We start from the raw sequence: 21154 nt of genomic DNA on the forward strand, positions 1-21154 counted from the left end.
AGGGGCACCTTGAGCCACAACCCAAGTGGCTCACTAGTCTGTGTGGGTGAGGCCTTTGTGCTAACAAATTCAGGGTGGGATGACACCATTCCCAGAAGTGGATCTTGGACAGGAGTGCATGCAGAATTCCTGCCCCTTCCTTCTGGCTGGATGTCTCTGTGCAGCAAGTAGCCTGCACCACTGCATGCATGCATCCAGATGTTTCACTTTGGTGGTTGTGACTTTGGTTGCCTAGTGTCTGTGTGTATGTTTAACTTAGTGTGTGTGAGTGTTCATACATGTGTATATGTGTGTGTGTGCCTGTATCTGTGTGTGTGCCTGTATCTGTGTGTGCATGTGCACGTATGTGTCTGTGCGTATCTGTGTGTGTGTTGACTGTTTGAGATGCAGAAAGAGAAAATGGTGTCTCAATGTACATGAAGGATTGAAGAAGGCTCAGTAGGTAGGAAATGAGGATAACGCGGAGACCCGGTTAGCTTGAGTACTGATGGGCACACCATCTTGTCTTTTTTGTCTTCCCACAGACCGGCCCAGTGTCTTCCCCACCTCCCCCTGGAGGTCCACTCACCTTGTCTTCCTCCACAACAACCAATGACCTGCCTCCACCCCCGCCCCCGCTCCCCTTTGCCTGCTGCCCACCCCCACCCCCACCGCCCCCTCCTCCCGGAGGGCCTCCTATCCCCCCAGGTGCTCCGCCGTGCTTCAGCTCAGGCCTGCCCCTGCCTCAGGACCCCTTCCCCAGCAACAGTGCCCCACTCAGGAAAAAGCGCGTCCCCCAGCCTTCACACCCACTGAAGTCCTTCAACTGGGTCAAGCTGAACGAGGTAAGTCGCCGAGGGGCCAGCAGGCAGCTCCATGTCCTGCACCTTGCGCTTCGCACAAGTCATCCTGATTCTCTGTTTGGTCAGGCGCCAGGGTGGGCATGGTGGGCACTGATGAGGGCCTGGCTGGAGTCAGGTGGCTCGCTGTCCCCTCTGGACACCAACACTGGAGGCAGTGTTCAGGGCAGACCTTGTGCTTCCTGTCAAAGCCACTTGCAAAGAACCTGTGTGTGCTGGGGGTGAATGGGGAAGCAGACATTAGGAGCTAGGGAGATGGCATGGCGGACAAGAGCGCCTTCTCTGTAAGCACGAGGAGCTGAGTTTGAACCCCGTCATCCACATAAAAAGCTAGTTATGGCTGTATGTGCTCTTAACCCCAGCACTGAGGGACAGAGACAAGAGGATTCCAGGAGCTTTGCAAGCCAGCTGGCCTAACCAAAGTGGCAAGCTTTCAGTTTAGTGAGAGACCCTGCCTGAGAGAATGAGGCCGAGGTGATGAAGGAAGAAATGGCGTTGCCTCCTGAGAGCGTTGGGTCTGACTGATTAGGAGACATAGCCTGAAGTGCTTACAGAGCACTCGGTTTTACTTACTCAGCCCTAACCAATCCTAGTGTGCCTCTGTGTTGACCATGGAAATCACTTCCCCGGTCTGTTACCATAGCTTGATTGTCCATCATGGTCTCTAAGATCCTTCTACTTCTGGCTGCCCAGTCTGGGTGGAAACATGGAGTGTGAATACTGCCCCCTGCACCTCCTGAGTTACTGAAGAATTAGAGCTGCCTGTAACAGCATTGCACAGCTAGACCATAAGGCTCCAACCTTCTCTAGGTGGCAGCTGTAACTTGTACGTGCTGCTTTGCAGTGAGAAAGCCACAGGCCAGGAGCACGTGTGCAGGCAAAGAACATTCCAGAACCTAAAGCCAGAGGCTATGTGGGAAGCAAAGCATGTTAGTTTGCTGACATGGTCAAAAAATGTTTAAATTCTCACACTTTCAACTTATAAATTGTTTTTTAAAATGTAGCAAGTTAGGGGCCAGTGAGATGCTCAGTGTACAAAGGTGCTTGCTGCTAAGCCTGAGAACCCAAGTCGGACCCCCGAAACCATGAGGTGGGAGGAGAGAACTGACTCCTGAAAGTTGACTTCTGACCCCCCTCAATATGTGTGGCGTGGCCTGTGTGACTCACCCCAAAATAAAAAAATGTAAAAATAATTTTAGCAGATGTAAAGGACTTAGATAACTCAATTGGAAAAGTACTCAATTCTAAGGACCTGAGTTTGATCTCTAGCACTCACGTGAAAATAAAGAAAAAAGAAAAGGAGAATTAGTTGAACATGGTAGCATGTGCCTGATCCCAGCACTGAAGAGGCAGTGACAGGAACGTTCCTGGGGCTTGACTGCCAGTCAGCCACGTGAGAAACCCTGTAAAGAAGCTGTAAAGATCAGCTCCTGAGGAACAACTCCTGCAGTTGACCTAGTCCACACATGCACTGTACACACATGTGCATGCACACACATGTGTACCCACACATGACATGTATTAAACTATAGCATGTGACAGGGATTAAGGAAATACAGTCAAGGACTGGTAAATAACTTGGCAGGTGAAGTGCTGGCTGTGTAAACCTGACGGGGTGAGTTCAGTCCCAGAAGAGGGGACCTGACTCTATAAAGTTGTCCTCTGACCTTTGCATGAACACACATCACATACGTCACACACAACAACAACAGTAAACGAAGAAAATACAGGCATGACCGTCAGCAGCTTCTCTGTCGTGATGCTGACCTCCGTGCTTGGGGTTTTGCTCTGGTCCAGGATTTATAAAGGCTGCATGATTCCTTAGGGACCGCGAGTAGGGCCGTGTGCCCGTCCTATGGGTGGAAGTGCACTGAGTGATGTTTGAGAGCCCACTATTCAATCCCAAGCTTTTGATTCTGTGACAGGGCAGACGAGTTAATTATTTGATTTTCAGCTTCCTATCTGTAAATTGGGGGGCGGGGTCATCACAATGCCCTCCGAAGGATGGCTGTGAAGACTGACTGATATACTAGCTAGAGAGCACTCTGGCATGGACAGTCTTAATGATGTGAGATTAGTTACTATTCATGGTGTTTTCCACATGTACTCTAAGTGTGTCACCATGATTCTCATGTCAACAAAGTTGAACTATGCTTCCCTTAGACTCAGTTTCCCATTTGGGCTATGGGGTTGAAATACTATCCTTCCATTTGTCCACAGGTCACATAATAGCAGGGTCAGAAATGTCAGTCAGTGGAGCTGTTCAGCCCCAAAGGCGGTGCTCTGTGAGGGAACTGTCCTGAAGCATGGTCCTGGGGAAAGGCTGCGTGTGACTTCTGTGGCTATCTCCAGGGGTCTGAAGTCCCGGGAATCTAGGCTAGAGATGACAGAGTGTTGGAAAAATTAAATCGGAGAGTTATCATCCAAGGTGGATATACCAGGGAGATTTGCTCTGACCTCCACAAGAATACAAAGGACTGGAATCTTTACTCTTACGAGCCTCCTTTCCCCATCCCTGCCCATGTTCAGGAGACACTGGGTTCCCAGATCCCCCTTTGCTTCAGTTTGCTCCTCTCCCTGCCATCCTGACTCAGTTCCCCATCCCATCCTCTCTCTCTGCCCCCCATGTCTTCCTTTCCAGGAGCCAAGTTTCTCTCTCTAGCTCCTTCCTCTATCCTACATATGCTCTTAAATGTACACACACACACACACACACACACACACACACACACACACACACACAGCGGTTGTTTCCACCGTGAAAAGAATGCGTCTGTGTTGGCTTTGGCCAGTTGCCTGCATCCCTTGCTGCTGTGAGTTTCCCAGTCCAGCATTCCACATGAGGGTCCCTGGCTTTCGGAAGGCCACAGGAATGTCTCCTCCCTCTTGACTCTGGCCTAGCCTCCCCTTTTCAGAGTTTAAGAAAATAGAAGTGAGGAAAAGGTAGACTGTCTCAAATCTGAGGAGGAGCCGTACGTAGCGAGGGGTGTTAGGATGGGGGCCTGACAGGCCTCTGGACAGGTGAGAGTAGGCGACTGGGAGATTGTTGCTCCAAAGACAAATGCTGGAGAGGAGACAAGGATTCTTGGAGGAGGGGTTGTCAGTGAGGAGGGGTGCTCCCCTGTTCCCTGCTTGTCCTCTGGACCATCAACACGGTGTTACAAGGTTGCTGGTGCAGGGTGGGCTTCTAGAGACCCTAGCACAAGCGTCCAAAACCATGGGACACTGCTTCCATCGAGGAAGCTGGAAACTACACATGTATGGGTCAATGGCAATCATAAAGGATGGGGACCTTCCCTGGCTCTGAGCAACAGGAAGTTGAGGCAAGTTTTGCTGATCTGAGCTGAGTCACTGCATGGGGCCAGCGTGCCCCAGCTTTTGGCACGTGTCCACTTTCTGGTAATCTGGGAAAGTAGGAACAAGTTCCTGGGAAAGAAAATGACCATCTCAGATCCAGGGAGCACGCTGTATGCCCAGGCCCAGACGATCCCACATATGTGTGAGCCACAGTGTTCCCAGGGACTCCAGTCAGTGAGCAGGCATGCACAGTGCTCCCGGAGCACTGCTCCCCTTTGGTTGTATCCTTCTGAAGAAGCACAGCCCCCGCTTCCATGTGTGTGCGCCAACACTCCAGTGCGTCCAGTGGTTTCTGAGACACTTCCATCGGCCTCACAGGGAGGCAGGGACACGCAGGAGGTTGCCCTCTAGAACACTGAGGAAGCAGGAGCTTGGAGAAGGGCGGGTGTTGTTGGACCCCTTTCTGGAAGGATGAGAGCCTGGCCACTGTAGCCTGTGACTTTGGTCTGCCTGTGGGGACAGATGGGTTAGGGGACTACTGGCATCTCTGTCATGGAGGAGCCGGGTCAACCAGAGGTTCTTCTCCTTACCCCGAATCTTAGGAGCGTGTCTCTGGTACCGTGTGGAATGAGATTGATGACATGCAGGTATTTCAGATTCTGGACCTGGAAGATTTTGAAAAAATGTTCTCGGCATATCAGAGGCACCAGGTAAGACCATATCCTCTGCTTTCTTGGATCTTGACTTTCAACCTTCACACACACACACACACACACACACACACACACGCACACGCACACGCACACGCACACGCACACACGCACACACGCACACACGCCTTGTATTTAAACCTCGCCTGTTCTCTCATTTCCCTTTTCCCCTCTATCTTTCCTTCATTTTCCTTCCTCACAGATATGCTGAATGACTTTATTGGTAATAAGTTTCCATGTTCCTGCCAAGGGCAAAGAGATAAATAAGAGCCGCACAGTCCAGTGAGGGCTCAACGCGCCATTTCTAGGGATGGAATGGTGTTTCCCCTCATTGGAAGCAGACTCCCAGACTTGGCCTCTGTTGAGCACTGTTCTGTTTGGTTCGGGAATAAAAGACTATACCTAGAGGCTGCTGTAGTTTTCAGCCCACATTTCCCACCATTTCCCCCCCCCATACACTCCCTCACACATTTACAAACAGGCACACACATGCACACTCACACACTCACTCACCCACACATACAGGCACACACACATACACAATGCACACACACATGCACACAATGCACATACACATACACACTTTCACATATACACACAGACACACAGACACACACACACACACACACACACACACACACACACACACACACCTACAGAGAAGCTAAAGGTGTAGGGAAGGTGATGGATGCTGCTCCATACCACTTCCAAGAGTCAAGCCTGAGCCTGGGGCCTTCTCTGCTGAGTCTCTGTACATGGCCAGTCCTCCAGCCACAGAGAATGTAAGGGGGTTGTGGCTTGTGGTCAGATACAGGTATAAAATGATAAGCACTTGTAGGGACTGCCAGGGTACCGATTGTCAGCCCTCATCTTCCAATACTGAGCGACTCTGAAGATGGGAGGGGGCTCTGGAATCTGAGTGCAACTGTCACACCTGGGAGCCTTCCCCGGGTCCACTTGGTGAGGAATAGTGCAGGGGCTTGCTTTCTATGGCCCTTGCTTTCTCTGTGCATCTGCTAAGGTTTGCACATTTATTCCTTCACCTCTGCTTGGCCAGGACACTGGCCTTGAGGACTTCTGCTATACTCAGGGGCCCTGAGCCCTGGTTGGTGGATAGGTGCTGAGGCCTGTCTCCAACAGTCTGCAGAGGGTCCCCTACTTGGGTTTTGCCGAGTCTAGACCTGGAGATGACTCTTCATGGGGTAGTCAGGGCCAAGGTCTCATGGGACCTAGCCAAAGGAATGGTGTGCAGTTGACACTGGCCCGTCTTGGGGTTCCAGATAAAACAAATGGTTGTTTATTTGATTTAAATGTGGTGTCTGTGACGTCTGATCCTCTACTCTTAATTCCAAGCAGGGTTTTAGCTCACGCTGTGGTTAGGCTGGCATGCTCAGGGCAGTATGGGAAGAGTCGTGTGAACACCTGTGCCCTGAGTAGGATGGGGGTAGGGGGGATGAATGTAGCAGAGATGGCAAGCCCATGCCTCCTCTTCGTTTGTGATGGGGTTCTGGACTGGCCCCTTCAAACTCCAAGCCCTAAGCTGGGATAGGAGTCAGGTAGGAAAGAGTTCCTGTGCGCTTCAGGCCTCCCAGGCTGCTGGGAAGAGTTAGGTCTGAAAGCCACCTGACCTGCCCACTTCAGGCTGCTGAGCCCACACCCTCACAGCTCAGCTGGGCTCCCTCACATCAGTATCCAGAACCCAAGTCACAGGAGTCAAGCTAGAGCAGTTCCAGAGGCCAAACTGACCTGGTTGCTACCTCTCCATACCTCAGGGCCCCAAGCCTTGAGCCACGGGGCAGAGGCGGTCCTGAGACCTCTCTATGTCCTAGGTGGGTTCTGAGCTTGTGGCTCCAACTCAATCAGTGTCAGGAAGAAAGACACGGGACAAGATGTGCTTCTCGGTCTCCTTAGACATCAGATAAGCACAGGGAAGGGCCAAATTCAAGGTTGCCTGCTTTTCCTGCCCCCGAGATCAGGATTTTCACAAGCTTCTGGTTCAAGTTTGTGTTCTGATACAGGAGTTCACCAGGGTGGAGGAGCACCCTCTGTCCCCTCAGCAGGTTCCCAGCAGAGGCAGGGAAGAACTAGTTCTCAAAGCTTGGGATCCTAGTTCTCACGTTTGGGAGCTACATGGCTCCACTGGGCACCTCCCTGGTCCCACAGTGGCAGGCTGCCCGGCGTTTGCTTGCCCAGCTTCTCTGAGTGCATGCCTGCCTTGGGCAGCTGTCCATGACTATCTCTGGGTTCCTGTCTCCTGTTCCGGGGGACACAGTAGACAGGGTAGATACCAAGGATGCCCACGTGTGTCTCGACGTTCCTGAGTCCCCAGCCTACTGACTAACATTGTGCATGTTTAGCTCTCTCATGGCTGTGGCTGCTGCCTGCTTAGGAGCCGCTAACTAACATGATTCTCAGCAGGTGAGTCACTCTTGTTCCGTCTCTTACCCACTGTCCTGGGCTGCAGCCCGGAACTGGGTCCATGAGAGAAGGCTTGCCTGCATGGCCTTCCAGCCTTTATTACTCATCCATGTAGGGTGGCGTGCAGGAGGGTCCCCAGAGAGAGAGAGGAAATATGAGAGATGGAGGGCCTCCAAGGAGACCTCTGCCAGCCGCGGAGGCGAATGTCCACAGAATGGAGAATGCTTCTAGGTCCCTTGTGTCACCTGCCAGTCCCAAGGCAAGGCTTTCCAGCGTGACTACACATGTTGGGCACCGCACAACTCCAGAGGGAAAATCCACAGACAACGGCGTGCCTGGCAGGCCCTGGAGTTGTGTGCCTTGGAACATGTGCTCTGGGAAAGTCCCTAGAGTCATAGCTGTGTGCTAAACAGGCTCCCGAGTCCCTGGTCGGGGAGGCCCAGCAGGAGGAGGTTCATGAGCTTTGATTTTGCCTACTGGCATCCCAGAAGTGAATTCAGTATGGATTCTGTCTTTGTTTTCCCACATGACCTTGTAGGACCCTTTGGTCCTGGCATATTGAGATAGACTGGAAGTTTCCAGGAGTTTGAAACTATGGTGTTACGGGGGTTTGGATCAGCTTCTCATCATAAGCTCAGGGAGGCTCTGGGTGGGTGTATGATAGGCAACACCATATTGCCTGAAGCCACAGAGATCAATTCCGGCTTCCATTTCCACAGCTCCTTTCCTGGGTTTCCAAGAGAGGCCGAATTTGAAGAGGGGGTACCCTTTGCTACCCTCTACCCTTCCTAGCCCAGGCTAATCATAGATCCTCTCCTAAGAATTGGTGGTTAATGCCTTACCTCTCCCGTCTTCTCTTTCTCTTTCTCTATGTCCGCTGGGTCAGGGGTGTCCCCACACTGAAGGAAGGGCGGGTCTGGGAGGTGGGCAAGATGACCGGAGCACCGACCTCAGTCGTCCCATTTAACTCATTTGCAGAAAGAACTGGGGTCCACAGAAGACATCTACCTGGCTTCCCGAAAGGTCAAAGAACTGTCAGTCATCGATGGCCGGAGGGCTCAGAACTGCATCATTCTTCTCTCCAAGTAGGTACTCACCTGTAGCAGGGAAAGGCACCCCCCAGGAGAAGCCCAAAATGGGAGGTAAAGGGACTGAGATTTGGATATAACTCTACAGGAGAGTGCTTGCCTGGCTGCCCAGCATGCACCAGGCCCTGGCTTCATCCAGAGCACAGCAAAACAATACACATGACAGCTGAGCTGCAGGCCCGGGGAAAGGTGGCCGAGGATCAGTGGCGATGTTGGCCTTGCCTCTCTGACTTCTCCAGAGGAGAGGGGGATGGATGCTGGTCTAGACCTCTGTCCTGCAAGTCTATGTGGAGCCACAGCATGGGCTCTTCAGACAGGAAACTGCCCTATCCATGAGGCTCTTGACGAGTGGGCATCTGCCAGTGGTGCTACTGTAGATGCACGGAGGGCCCACGCGGAGAGGCCTGGCAGCGGCATGACCTCAGCCTGCAAGCATTTCCCTGGGCTTTGGAACAAACAAGCAAGATCTGTATTAACAGCACAGCTTCTGTGTAGGGGCCTCCCCCAGGCAGGGTCAGGGGCACCGCCCCAAGCTCTATTCTTAGTACCGCCTACAGCGTCCTCTGGGACATCTGCCCCCTCTGCCCTCCCACAAGTTCCCTGGCCTGAGTTTCTGCCATTGAGTGCTGGAGGAGTGCCCCTTCCCTAGGGTTCCCGGTGGGTGTGTACGTGGAGGGGTGGAGGGGTGGAGAGGGACTGTGTAGGTGGTGGGCAGGGAAGATGGTGGGAGCTGGGTGGGGACGGGGCACTGTCAGAGACGCAAGAGCGAGAAGTTCCCCCAGAGTTCTGCTGACACCCTGCTCTGTCCTCCCATAGAGATGCTGAGGATATTTGAGGCAGGAGGGAGGGTGGAGGAGGAAAAAGGCCTGCCAGAATGCCTCTGCCCATCCATCTCAGTCCCTCGTGTCTCATCAAGCAAGGCATCAGGGACTCGGGCTTCGATGAGAACTAAAACACTCATTAGTGACATGTGGAGTGCGTCGGACGTCCTCTTCATTAAAATTAGACTCTATTGTGAAATTGGCCTGGGAAGCCTGTGTGGAGGAGGGAGGAGAGAGGGTGCGAACTGGAGCTGGCGAGGAGAAGGTGAGGGCCAGGCCAGGCTGCTCAGGGCGGGTTTGTTGCAGGTTGAAGCTTTCTAATGAGGAGATACGCCAGGCCATCTTGAGGATGGATGAACAGGAAGACCTCGCTAAGGACATGCTGGAGCAGGTGAGGACCCTCAGGAAAGGAGAGGAGCCCAGCCAGGGGCAGCCTCCGCCCAGAAAGGCTGAAATCCGTGGGTCCAAGAGACATGGAGCTGGAGGCATTTGTGTTTCCAGAAACTTCCCAGGACTAGGCTTTCTTCTAGGACAAGCTGCCAGGGAACTGCACGGCCCCTGCAAAGTCCCAGGGAAGGGTCAGGCGGCACAACCATTGTTTCCTCCTCAGATCTCTTTCACTTTAATACATTTTGTCCTTTAAGAAGACCTGGGACATGGCAGACAGCCATGCTGCCAATTGGGCTTTATTAAAATGAAGAGCACAGTTGTCAAGCATGCTTGACGTCCTGGGTTCCATCCCCAGACTGGGTGTGGTGGTGCATATCTGTAATCCCAGACCTGGGGTTTGAGGCCAGCCTGGGCTTCATGATACTCTATCTCAAAAGAGGAGCTGGGCTGCTGGAGAGACGGCTCAGCAGTTAAGAGCACTTTTTGTCCTTGCAGAGGACCCGGGTCCATTTCCTAGCACCCATATGCTGGCTCATAACTCTAGTTTCAGTGGCTCTGACTCCCTCTTTCTACCTCCGTGGGCACCAGGCACACACATGGTACATAGACATACACGCAGACAAAAGACCCACATACATAAATTAAAATAAATTTTAAAATTTGAAGAGAGAAGAAAAGGAGCCAGTGTCAATCCACAGGATGTGCTTTGCCTCAGGTGATAACAAGCCCACAGTGCTGACAGTGTTTTTCAAGCAGACATATAACAAACGGCTTGGATTTGGAGTAAGGAACGCTACAGATAGATGAGAAAGTGGCAAAAGCCCCGTTTTGAAACTGAGCTGAAGCCAGTGTTTTATAGAAGATGGTACCTGGCAGCCTGTGATCACATAAAAGGCCCCAATGTCAGCAGTCACCAGAGAAGACAGCCAACCCTAGAAAAGGAGTGTCACAGGCCCACACGTTAGCTAAGATTAAAGACTGACGGTCACATGTTGACAAGGGTGTGGCAGAACTGGAATTCCCACTCAGCTCACTTTGCAGAGCTATTTGGCATGCGTATTAAGGCTAAACATATGTCTGCCCAGGAATCTCATGCTTAGGCACACACTAAAGAGAGGACAATATCAATATTAAAAGACATATATAGACATAATTATAATAACTTGACTTATTAAACCTCCCAGAGGGTGAGAAACCTAACTGATCATTAATTGGAAATTGGATAAACAGACTGTGGTACATCCCTTCAGTGGAACACTACTGAGCAGTAGATAAAGATAAACTAGTGATATACAGCATGGGAGAATCTTAGATGTTATGTTGAGTGAGAGGAGGCAGATGCAAATTAAACATAGTGAGTTGGCTCATTTTCGGCAGCTATGGCAAAATACCTGAGACTAGTTAATCTATGGGTAAGAGTTTACTGGGCTCATGGTTCTGGAGGCGGGGAAATTCAAGAGCATGGTGCTGTATCTGCTTGGCACCTGGTGAGGTCTTGTGCTGGACATCATGGGAGGAGACAGATGCCATAACTTGGATTTCTCTTTCTCTTATCAGCCCACTAATGCCACGACTAGGGCCCTGCCCTTGTGACCTCATTTAACCCCAATTACCCCCACCCAAAGACTCTACTGCCAGATGTCGTTAACATTAACTGGGAAGTTTCCACATGTGAAGTTCAGAGGGACACTTTCAAACCATAGCACAAAGACTGGAGAGGTAACTCAGAGGTTAAGAGCACTGACTTCTCTTACAGATGTCTGGGGCTTAGTTCCCAGCACCCACATGGAGGCTCACAACCCTCTGTGACTCTAGTTCCACAAGATCTGATGCCCTCTTCTGGTCTCTGCAGGCACTGCACCCACATGATGCACATACTCACGGAAAATACCTGAGCTCACTATATAGTCAGGCTAACCTCAAAATGGATGTGTAGAGCAGATTGGCCTCAACTCTCTAGGTAGCTCAAGCTTGCCTTGAAATTGGTATGTAGCCCAGGCTGTCCTTGAATTCTTCATTCTCCTGCCTCAAGCAGGCCCTTCCAGTATTGAGCAGAGCAATGCGTGAGCCTCTCCACACTTCACACTGTATGCACTGCTCCACAGCTTCCCATTTGACTTGCATCTGCCCTTGACAGCTCCTCAAGTTCATCCCTGAGAAGAGCGACATTGACCTCCTGGAGGAGCACAAGCATGAGATTGAGCGGATGGCACGTGCAGACCGCTTCCTCTATGAAATGAGCAGGTCTGATGGGCACCGGGTGTAGCAGGAGGGAGGAGATTCAGGGCCTGGCTCTGCCAATGGGGCACCAGGTGTAGCAGGAGGAGCAGGGGTCAGGGGTCAGCTCTGCCAATGGGGCACCGGGTGTAGCAGGAGGAGCAGGGGTCAGGGGTCAGCTCTGCTAAGGAAGGGGAGAGGATGGTCCAAGTGGGAGCTAGAGCTGCCTCGGAGCCCCGGGTCCACCTGTGACATAACCTGCCCTGTCCACAGGATTGACCACTACCAGCAGCGACTACAGGCCCTCTTCTTCAAGAAGAAGTTCCAGGAACGGCTGGCAGAGGCCAAGCCCAAAGTAGAAGGTAGGCTGGGGCTTGTGGTGCACACCTGGGGTGGGGACATGTCTCCAGGTTGATTGGTGGCGCAGAAGGACATTTCTGCCTTACCCTGACCCCAGAGACCTACCCAAGTTAAGGATAACATTCAAAACTATGACCTTACATTCTTCAGCAGGGTTTCATGTGTCCTAAGATAGCCTCCAGTTTACTATGTAGCTGAGGCTACCCTCGAACTCCTAATCTTCCTGCCTCCACCTTTCAGGTGATGAGATTACAGGAATGACCATCAACTTGAAGTATGATTATTATGGAGAAATGCTCTTGTTTATGTTGGCATATGTGCTGACCACATGATGCTTTCCTCTGCCTAACACTGGCTCCCCAGGGTAGGGCATCAGTTGACTTCTGCCCCAGCCTGGGACAGGAAGGACCTGGAAATAGGAATGTAGCCAGCACCCTTCTTGGAGCCCGGCATGCAGTCATTCACCATTTCCTATTTGAGAAGCACCACGTTCACAAGGTCTACTGAGCATGTCTGCTTACGTGCAAGCTCACCAGGAAGCAGGCCACCGCATAGACCTAGAGGTATCCGGCTTGATAGAGAGTCTGGGTGATACAGGCCTTCTCCAGATCGCCATTTCTGAGAGCTGTGAGGAGTGTTGTGGCCATGTAGATGCCTGCTGCCCTTCCAACTGGTCCCTTCCCTCTTGTCCCTCATCACTCACTGTGTCCGAGAACATATCCTTGGGGTTGCCTATGGGGGTGGCAGAGGAGCAGGACTCAGGGGTCGTGGGGAAGAGTGGAGGGCAGGATGGGGGGGGCAGATATGTGCACCCAGCAAGGCAGAAGCAGGAGAAACTGGTTGGGGTCTCACCTGGGGGTAAGAAGACTTACAGGGCAGAAAGAACAAGAAACCATCTTGGATACTCAGGGTGCCAAGCTGGAGCCATAGCAGAGCATGGGCGCCCCCTGCTGGACACTCTCTGAGATGCCTAATTCAGAGAGCAGGTTGGGAGCAGGTTGGGTCTTTCCCAAAGGGTGCTTAGGGATTTCTGGAGTAGGAGTTTGTAGAGATAAAGGCAGCAGTGTTCAGTGTGTACACACATGTACAGGCAACAAGGGACCTTCAGCTTGTATGAAGAATAGATCATCTGCCTCTTCACCTCCACTCTCTTCCTATTGCAAACTACTTTGGGGACCTGAGGCACAGGCCAAGGTGCAGGTGCTCAACTATTTATCCCTCTTAGCTCAGTGGAGCAAATGTCAGTGGCTGTTTGGAACTATGGAACCAGAGTAGCTTAGGCACTGGGAAGGTTTCCTCTTAGACCGTCAGGTACTCCAAGGAGACGTAGCCAAGCTCTAGGGCTCAGAGACTCCATAAAGCCTCTCTTTAATATCAAGCTGCACAGAAAAAGGTGTTCTGGAGAGATGAGCTGTGGGGACGTGCCGCGTCTCCAGCTGGGATCCAGATTTGTAGACACCCTCCACTGTGGATGGCTGGGCTCCTTGGAGGGCTTTGAGCCAGGGTGAGGAGAGCAGCCTGAAGACACACACAGTCATGTCCGTGTGCTGGGCTCTTCAGGAGTTGGGCTCCTTGAGATTCCTCCTCCTAGCTGTTCCAGAAGTATTCCCGAAGTGGCTAAGATCAAACCTACCTCAGCCAGGTGTGGAGCCATTGACACCCACCCTCTCCTCCCCCAGACAGGGCTCCAGGTGAAGTTACTTTAGGGCATTTTACCAAGTTTGACAAATTTCCCAATTCTGTTTTGAATATATTCTCCCTATGAATACATTCATTGCTGAGTATACTAAATTTACCAATTCTCATTACAAGTAGATTCACTAAATATAGCCTGGATGAATGTGACTGCAAATGTAATATTCTTATGAATGTATTCATGAATGTATTATTCTTGTGAATGCCTCTAAAATGTCAGCATCACAGACGGGAGTTTTCTCATCTCCTCTGATTTCCTTTCAACTCTGATCATTTTCTGTTTTGCCAACATTTTTAGCATTTTTAAAGGATATTCCTTTGTAGATTTTTCAAACAGCCCACCAACCTTAGAAAACTCTCCCTAGTCATATAAGTGGCTGAGGATTTTTGCAAGTAAAAATTTCTTTTTCTGTTTTTCAAGACAGGGTTTCTCTGTGTAGCCCTGGCTATCCTGGAACTCACTTTGTAGAACAGGCTGGCTTCGAAGATCTGCCTGCCTCTGCCTCCTAAGTGCTGTGATTAAAGGTGTGCGCCACCACCACCTACTTTTATTTGCTTTTTTGAAAATAAACTTTTTATTGAAATATGGCACATACACAGAGGGACCTACAAATTATTGCAGCTGTTTGCACTGGGCAGTTAGGATGTGACCACCATCCTGGCCATATAATCAACCCAAGTTAAGAAATTGAGGGTCTCCAAGCCCTGTACCCCTCATGTCCTCGGTTGCAAGCTTTAGCCTTCACAGCTGAGCCATTTCTTCAGCCAAGCCCCATGCCCCTTTGAGACATAGCCCGACAGTCTCCAAACTCATAACAGGGGGTGTTAACTCATAGACTGTGCACACATGTGATCTAAAGACTGTGGAGAACTCTCACTTCTCATTTTTATAACATCTTCTTCACAGTTACATTTTTTAACTGACTGAGAACATCTGCAAACATCTGGCCTGGGTTTTCCTTTTCATGTGGTATGTGTTTATGTTTGTTTTGTGTGTGGCATGTGCACACGTGTGTACAATGCACACCCATGTGCATGCATGCAGAGGCCACAGGAAGATATCAGATGTCCATCTCTCTCTATCTTGGCTTTTGAGACAGTCTCTCTGTACCTGAAGCTTGTTTGGGCTAGACCGGCTGGCTAGCTCCCGGGATTCTCCTGTCTGTGGCTCCCCTCTTTCTCCAGCACTGAGGTGACAGCCCGATGCATGGTTATGCCTGGCTTTTTCTGTAGGTGCTGAGGACTTGAACTCAGATCCTGTTGTTTTCATAACAAGTGCTCCCACCCACGGGGGCACCACCTTCCACGCCCCAAGGGCTTTGTTTTATTTTCATAACAAGCATCTACAGGAATGTCCTGTCTGCATAGCCAGAGACCACCAGATGCAAACCAGTCTTCCTATCACTATCTCAGAACCCAAGGCGTTGTCTGAGGATGGTACCTGAGGTTGACCTCTGACCTCCACATCTGATGTGCACATACCTGCACATGAATACATCCACATGCACATCCACATGAATATACATGCACATATACAATACAGAACTTTAAAATGTGTCAGAGCTTCAGGAAGCACAAAACCTGTTAGGTCTAGGAAAATAAAACTGCCATATTCAAGTATGTATTCATTAAAATGTATAATAATCTTTATGTGCATGGTAAGACAGTCCAGATCATTCTAGGGGTAGTCTACTCTGAGGGCAGGGTAGCTTTGTCCTGGGTGGTTGAGAAATGGAGGGTCCTGAAGAGAACAGCTAGTCTCTACCCAGGAGTTGAAAAGGTAGCCTCTTCCATAACCCCCCTGAGAAGCCAGGGGCCCTGCTGCCTTGGCTCAGTCCGTGCAGCATCCTGAGCTCTCTCTCTTCCCCAGCCATCCTGCTGGCCTCCCGGGAGCTGACCCTCAGCAAGCGCCTGAAGCAGATGCTGGAGGTGGTCCTCGCCATTGGTAACTTCATGAACAAGGGGCAGCGTGGGGGCGCCTACGGGTTCCGGGTAGCCAGTCTCAACAAGATTGCTGACACGAAGTCCAGCATTGACAGGTGGGGACTCGCGGGCTTCCTCAGCCCTGCTCACTCCGTCCCTATGTCTCCCTACCCCTCTCTAGCCCTCTTCTAGCTCTGCATTCTAACTGCCTTGTCCATTTTAAAAACATTTTGAAGAATTGTTTTAGTGTGGGGTGGGGTATGTGTGCGTGCGTGCGTGCGTGCATGCGTGCGTGCGTGCGTGCATGCGTGCGTGCGTGCGTGCGTGCGTGCGTGCGTGTGTGTGTGTGTGTGTGTGTGTGTGTGTGTAGTTGCCTGTGGGGCCAGCAGAGGGCACTGGATCCCCTGGCACTGGAGTTACAGGCATTTGTGGATGCTCAGGACCAAACTGAGGTCTCTGGAAGAGCAGAAAGCCCTGTTAGGTGCTGAGCCATCTCTCCAACCCACTCGTTTCTTCCTCTCATCACACTCTGTCTGGTTTCATCAGCCCCCTCTCCTGATGCAGCTGTCACCCACAGGAACATCTCTCTGCTTCATTACCTGATCATGATCCTGGAGAAGCACTTCCCCGACATCCTGAACATGCCCTCAGAGCTGCGGCACCTATCAGAAGCCGCCAAAGTCAAGTAAGTGGTCTCTCCATGCTTTCTTCGCCTGTGGTCACACTAGCTGGCTTCCCTCGCTTGAGGGGACACTGGGAGTGGGCAGGGTCTCAGGGCATGCTTTTAGAAGACCCAGACAGAGACAGCTGGCTGGTGCAAATCATCTTATTTCAGAGGTGATTCTGGAAAACACCAGAAGAAGGAAGAAGGAAGCCATGTGTAGAGAGAATGACTAACAGGCATTACTGAGCCAGTTGCACTGGGGCAAACGTGGAAACAGTATGGAACAGAACACCCTCTATGCTTACCCCACGGTGGGGGAGGAGTGGGTTACTCATGCAGCACACTGGCTAAGTGTCCTGGGGGTAACACAACTCTAACAGGCAGGGGGGGCTGACCCAGAATAAAGAACACTCAGCTGGGGACTGGAGAGATGGCTCAGTGGATAACAGCACTGTCAGCCGTTCCAGAGGACCCCAGTTCAAATCCCAGCACCCACATGGTAGCTCACAACCATCTATAATTCCAGAGAATCCAATACCCTCTTCTGGCCTCCTCAGGTACCAGGCACACATGGGATACACACTTATATGTAGGTGAAACACTCACATATATAAAATAAATTTAAAAATAAGCACATATATTTTAAGCCCGGTTGGTTGGAAGAATGGGTACTTTAAACTGTAATGGGCAGGGCATCCACAGCATCTGCTAAGGCTGCCAGACTTAATCTGGGGATCTGGGGAAGCCAGACATGTTAAAGCTAACAGGTATCCAATGCCACTGTGTGGGAGATATTCTGTGCTATAACAAAACACCTGAGACTTGCTAACTATAAAAATTTGAAGTGTATTTGGCACATGACTCAGGAGGATTGATAGTCCACAAGCATGGTGCCACAATCTGCTTAACATCTGGCACACTACAGTGTGGCAGCGGCATCCCAGGCTAGGACAGATAACAAGGAGCCACTGTGCCATCTCAGAGCCTCCACCCTCAGGACTGACCTCATCATATCAAAAGCATCTCTCCAGAGCTCCACCTCTAAGTACCATCAGCACAGGGCTGTGGGGAGACACCTGTTAGATGATGGTGAACACTGCCCAGTGGTAATGAAAAATAATCCCAAGCCAGGCACTAGTGTGAGAAAGCTTCTGACAGCGCTTGGGAGAGAGTGCAGCAAGGAGCATGAGGGTCTGAGGGCCATACCTAGAACCCAAGCAGACAGACAGACAGACAGACAAACAAACAAAACAGGTAGATAGCTCCTAAGAGAGACGGCTGAAGTTGTCTGCTGACTTCCATGTGTGTGTGCATGCACACACATGCACCTGCACACACACACACACACACACACACACACACACACACACACACACACACACAGGAACTATGTGATACACAGCATCTGTAAGGATCCATGGAGCAGAGCTTTCACCCTGACACTTACAGACACCAACAGGCACATAGGGAGGTGATCTTGAGGGGCCTAAGAGGGGCTGGGATGCAAGGCCCCCGTGCTTCAAGCTGCCCTTTCTCCGAACCACCCTTGGCTTCTCACATCCAGAGCTGACGGGTCTCTTCCCTCCCCTTGTCTCCCCACAGCTTAGCAGAGCTGGAGAAGGAGGTGGGCAATCTCAAAAGGGGTCTCCGAGCAGTGGAGGTGGTAAGTGAGCCTGCTGGGCCCCAGTGGAGGCTTCCCACGGAGAAGCCACATTGCCGCCATCACTGGATCCAATGCCCCCGCCCCCACATCTCAGGCAGCAGAAGCCCTGTGGGATGCACTTCGATGACCCAGGGTGACTCGGGGGGAATGGTAGGACAGCCACACAGTGGACAGAGCTTTGGGGAGAAAGTGATCCACCTTCTTGGGGATTTAGACATTTCAACCCTTACAGAAGGGCTGTCTGTCTGAGGATGTCTCTATGTCACTGAGCAGGGGGGTGTCCACATGACAGACTGCACCCTAGGACTGTCACATGCTCATATTTGATCATAGAGAATGCAGAGACAGAGCTGGCTACAGGAGGCATGCAGCAGTGTGGCCGTGGGACTGCCATCCCCTGAGATCCTGCCTTACATCTTTTCCCTTCATGCATGGACTAGTGGGGGCTCTGAGGGCTCATTCACTCACTGATGAGAATTCTGGTATCTTAGTCGCTGAGGTGGCTAAACAAATCCATCAGTGGTGTGGCTTTTATAAGCAAAAGGCATTTACCTCTTGTAATTTGGCAGGGTGGGTCATTCAAGATCAAAGTGCCAGCAGGTCTGAGGTCTAGTGAGAGCCTGGTCCTCATGGGTGGGACTTCTCACTGTCCTCACCTGCTAGAAAGGACACACTTCCCTGGGGCTCTTGTACAGGGCCACTATACAAAGATTCTGCCCTATGACCTCCTCACTTGACAGGCGTGTCCCACCCATGACCCGTAGGCCACATGTGCCTCAGGAGAGCTTTGAACGGGGCCTGACACAAAACCACAGACTTACTTAAGACATTATGGATTTTTTTATGATTATCTTTTCATAACTCAGTTGTGTACTTCTCAAGGGTGCACTCTGTAGATGACAACACCGTGTCATAGTGTCAGACGTTTGGGTGCACCTGTGAGATCCCACCTCCTTGCTTTGCCCTAGGGGTTGGGATCTCATACAGGAATATGAGGAGACACAGACCCTGGATCCCAGCACTGGGCCTCTGGTCATGTGACCGCCATTGCCGTTGTCATAGCTTCATAGCTGATGCACTCTCTGGGACATCTTCAACTCTTTGTCCCTCACATTTGGGAACTAAAGACTTTTCCCAGAATTCCCATGAAGGAAGAGGGAGGGTAAGAGGAGAATTGATTCAGTCTGAAGTTAAGAATTAGAGAGCCTTCTGTTGTTACCATGGGTGACGGCTTCCATTTTGATGGTCCTGGAAAGTGCTCCTTAGAGTGTGGACCATAGCCTAGCAGCAAGATTTCCCAGACAATGCTGCTTAGCCCTGGTCATACTTCATTCAAAAGCCGTTAATGGAAGGACAATGGTGGTGATGGGCTAGGGAAGGATGTGAATAACTGTACAGACCAACAGCTCTTAGAGACGATATTACCTGTAGAATTGTGAACCCAGGTGTCATCTTTTCCAAAGGCATGTGTGATGTCCTGCGGTTAATGAGGAGCATATAATGGCCCCTGATCTCTTTCTGTCTAAATCATGCTTTATCCTCCCTTCCCAGGAGTTGGAATATCAAAGACACCAGCCACGGGACCCCAATGACAAGTTTGTCCCTGTCATGAGTGACTTCATCACAGTGTCCAGCTTCAGTTTCTCAGAGTTGGAGGACCAGCTCAATGAGGCCAGGGATAAGGTAAAGGTGGCCCAGCACCCCCCACTGGTCCTCAGCACATCTCTTCCAGGCCTGGTGTTTTCACCTGGTCCTATCATGGACAGGGAAAAACCCAGCACCTCAGAGCCTAGAGAATTCCTCTCCCCTCTCTCCTCCAAGGCAATGACAACCTCATACTGCAGAGATCAGGCTGCACTTTGTAGGTATCCAGGCACCATCAGCATCATTTTAAATTTTATTTTTGTGTATGTATGTGTATGTTTGTGTGTGTGCTTTTGTACACATGCATGTGGAGACCAGAGGGTCTTTCCTCAGTAGCTGACCACCTTAGTTTTTGAAACAGGGTCTCATTGGGACATGTTTCCTAGATGATATTATGTGAGCTGGGAGAGAGAACACAATGCTCAAAGTCAGAGTGCTGCCTGCTTCATGTCCACGGAGCCAGTGGCTTCGATCTGTCACCCCATTTAACTGTCACAACCATACCATGCAGCTGCTCCCCATTTTAGAGGTGAAGAAGTTGAGTCACAGAGGGGCTAAGTAGGTCACCCGTCAACTAAGTCACCCAGTGATTAGCTGGCCTGTGAGGGCCTTTCCAATCCAGCCATGCAGTACCTGACCATAGATAAGTCAACTAAGTCAGCCAGTGATTAGCTGGCCTGTGAGGGCCTTTCCAATCCAGCCATGCAGTATATGATCTTAGATAAGTCTTCCCCGAGTCACCGTCTCCTGGTCTCACACCTACAATAGAAGAGACCCAGAGGTGGTGCGAAGGTAGACTATCAGGTAGTCTCAACCCATCTCCCCAGAAGCCAGCCTCGTGGTTTTTGTGAGGAATAACAAAGTAGGGACAGAACGAATCACTAGTGAATTTTGGATTGAAACGTTCATGGGTGAACCCTGGGGTTTGAGCCATCTGTCCCATGCCTACAACCCCCTAGCCTGGTCTGGGCTCAGCTGGGAGTTAGCTGACTGCAGGCTTCTACCCATGTCTTTACAGTTTGCCAAGGCACTGACACACTTCGGGGAGCAGGAGAGCAAGATGCAGCCAGATGAGTTCTTCGGCATCTTTGATACCTTCTTGCAGGCCTTCTTGGAGGCCAGGCAGGACCTGGAGGCCATGAGGAGGAGGAAGGAGGAGGAGGAGCGGAGGGCACGCATGGAATCCATGGTGAGGGCTGGGCCTGGCTGGGCACAGGATGCGGCAGAGGCGGGTGTGAAGGGGACGCTGCTTGGACTTGTGAGAGCAAATAGGCACGTTAGGGGCCGCTGTTAGCCCCAGAAGTCTCCCAGCTTTTGGGGAGAAAGCCGTGTAAGGTGGGGGAGGGGGGCACCTTGAGAAGCAGAGTGGTCCCTGGCAGGTGAAACGTGTCCAGGGTGGGGTAGGCTTGGACTGGGAGAGCATCC

The 21154-nt window shown here is 51.2% G+C and overlaps 1 protein-coding gene across 10 annotated transcripts in view; it reads left to right on the forward strand.

Moving 5' to 3' along the window:
- The window catches only part of Daam2 (dishevelled associated activator of morphogenesis 2), a 111634-nt gene that overhangs the window by 87678 nt on the left and 2802 nt on the right, over positions 1 to 21154 (forward strand). For 6 of the 10 annotated variants that reach the window (XM_006994400.3, XM_042266007.2, XM_076557582.1 and 3 more), the window contains exons 14-25: positions 525 to 824; positions 4739 to 4846; positions 7380 to 7523; positions 8243 to 8349; positions 9480 to 9564; positions 11701 to 11807; positions 12054 to 12142; positions 15706 to 15874; positions 16336 to 16443; positions 18025 to 18085; positions 19637 to 19768; positions 20748 to 20918. In XM_006994400.3, the coding sequence (XP_006994462.1) occupies positions 525 to 824; positions 4739 to 4846; positions 7380 to 7523; positions 8243 to 8349; positions 9480 to 9564; positions 11701 to 11807; positions 12054 to 12142; positions 15706 to 15874; positions 16336 to 16443; positions 18025 to 18085; positions 19637 to 19768; positions 20748 to 20918 (1581 nt within the window). The remainder of the gene's footprint in view (positions 1 to 524; positions 825 to 4738; positions 4847 to 7379; positions 7524 to 8242; positions 8350 to 9479; positions 9565 to 11700; positions 11808 to 12053; positions 12143 to 15705; positions 15875 to 16335; positions 16444 to 18024; positions 18086 to 19636; positions 19769 to 20747; positions 20919 to 21154) is intronic. The other 4 variants (XM_042266008.2, XM_076557585.1, XM_076557584.1 and 1 more) reach the window with 1 other exon arrangement.

Source organism: Peromyscus maniculatus, chromosome 21 (assembly GCF_049852395.1).
Source record: "Peromyscus maniculatus bairdii isolate BWxNUB_F1_BW_parent chromosome 21, HU_Pman_BW_mat_3.1, whole genome shotgun sequence".
Taxonomy (NCBI): domain Eukaryota; kingdom Metazoa; phylum Chordata; class Mammalia; order Rodentia; family Cricetidae; genus Peromyscus; species Peromyscus maniculatus.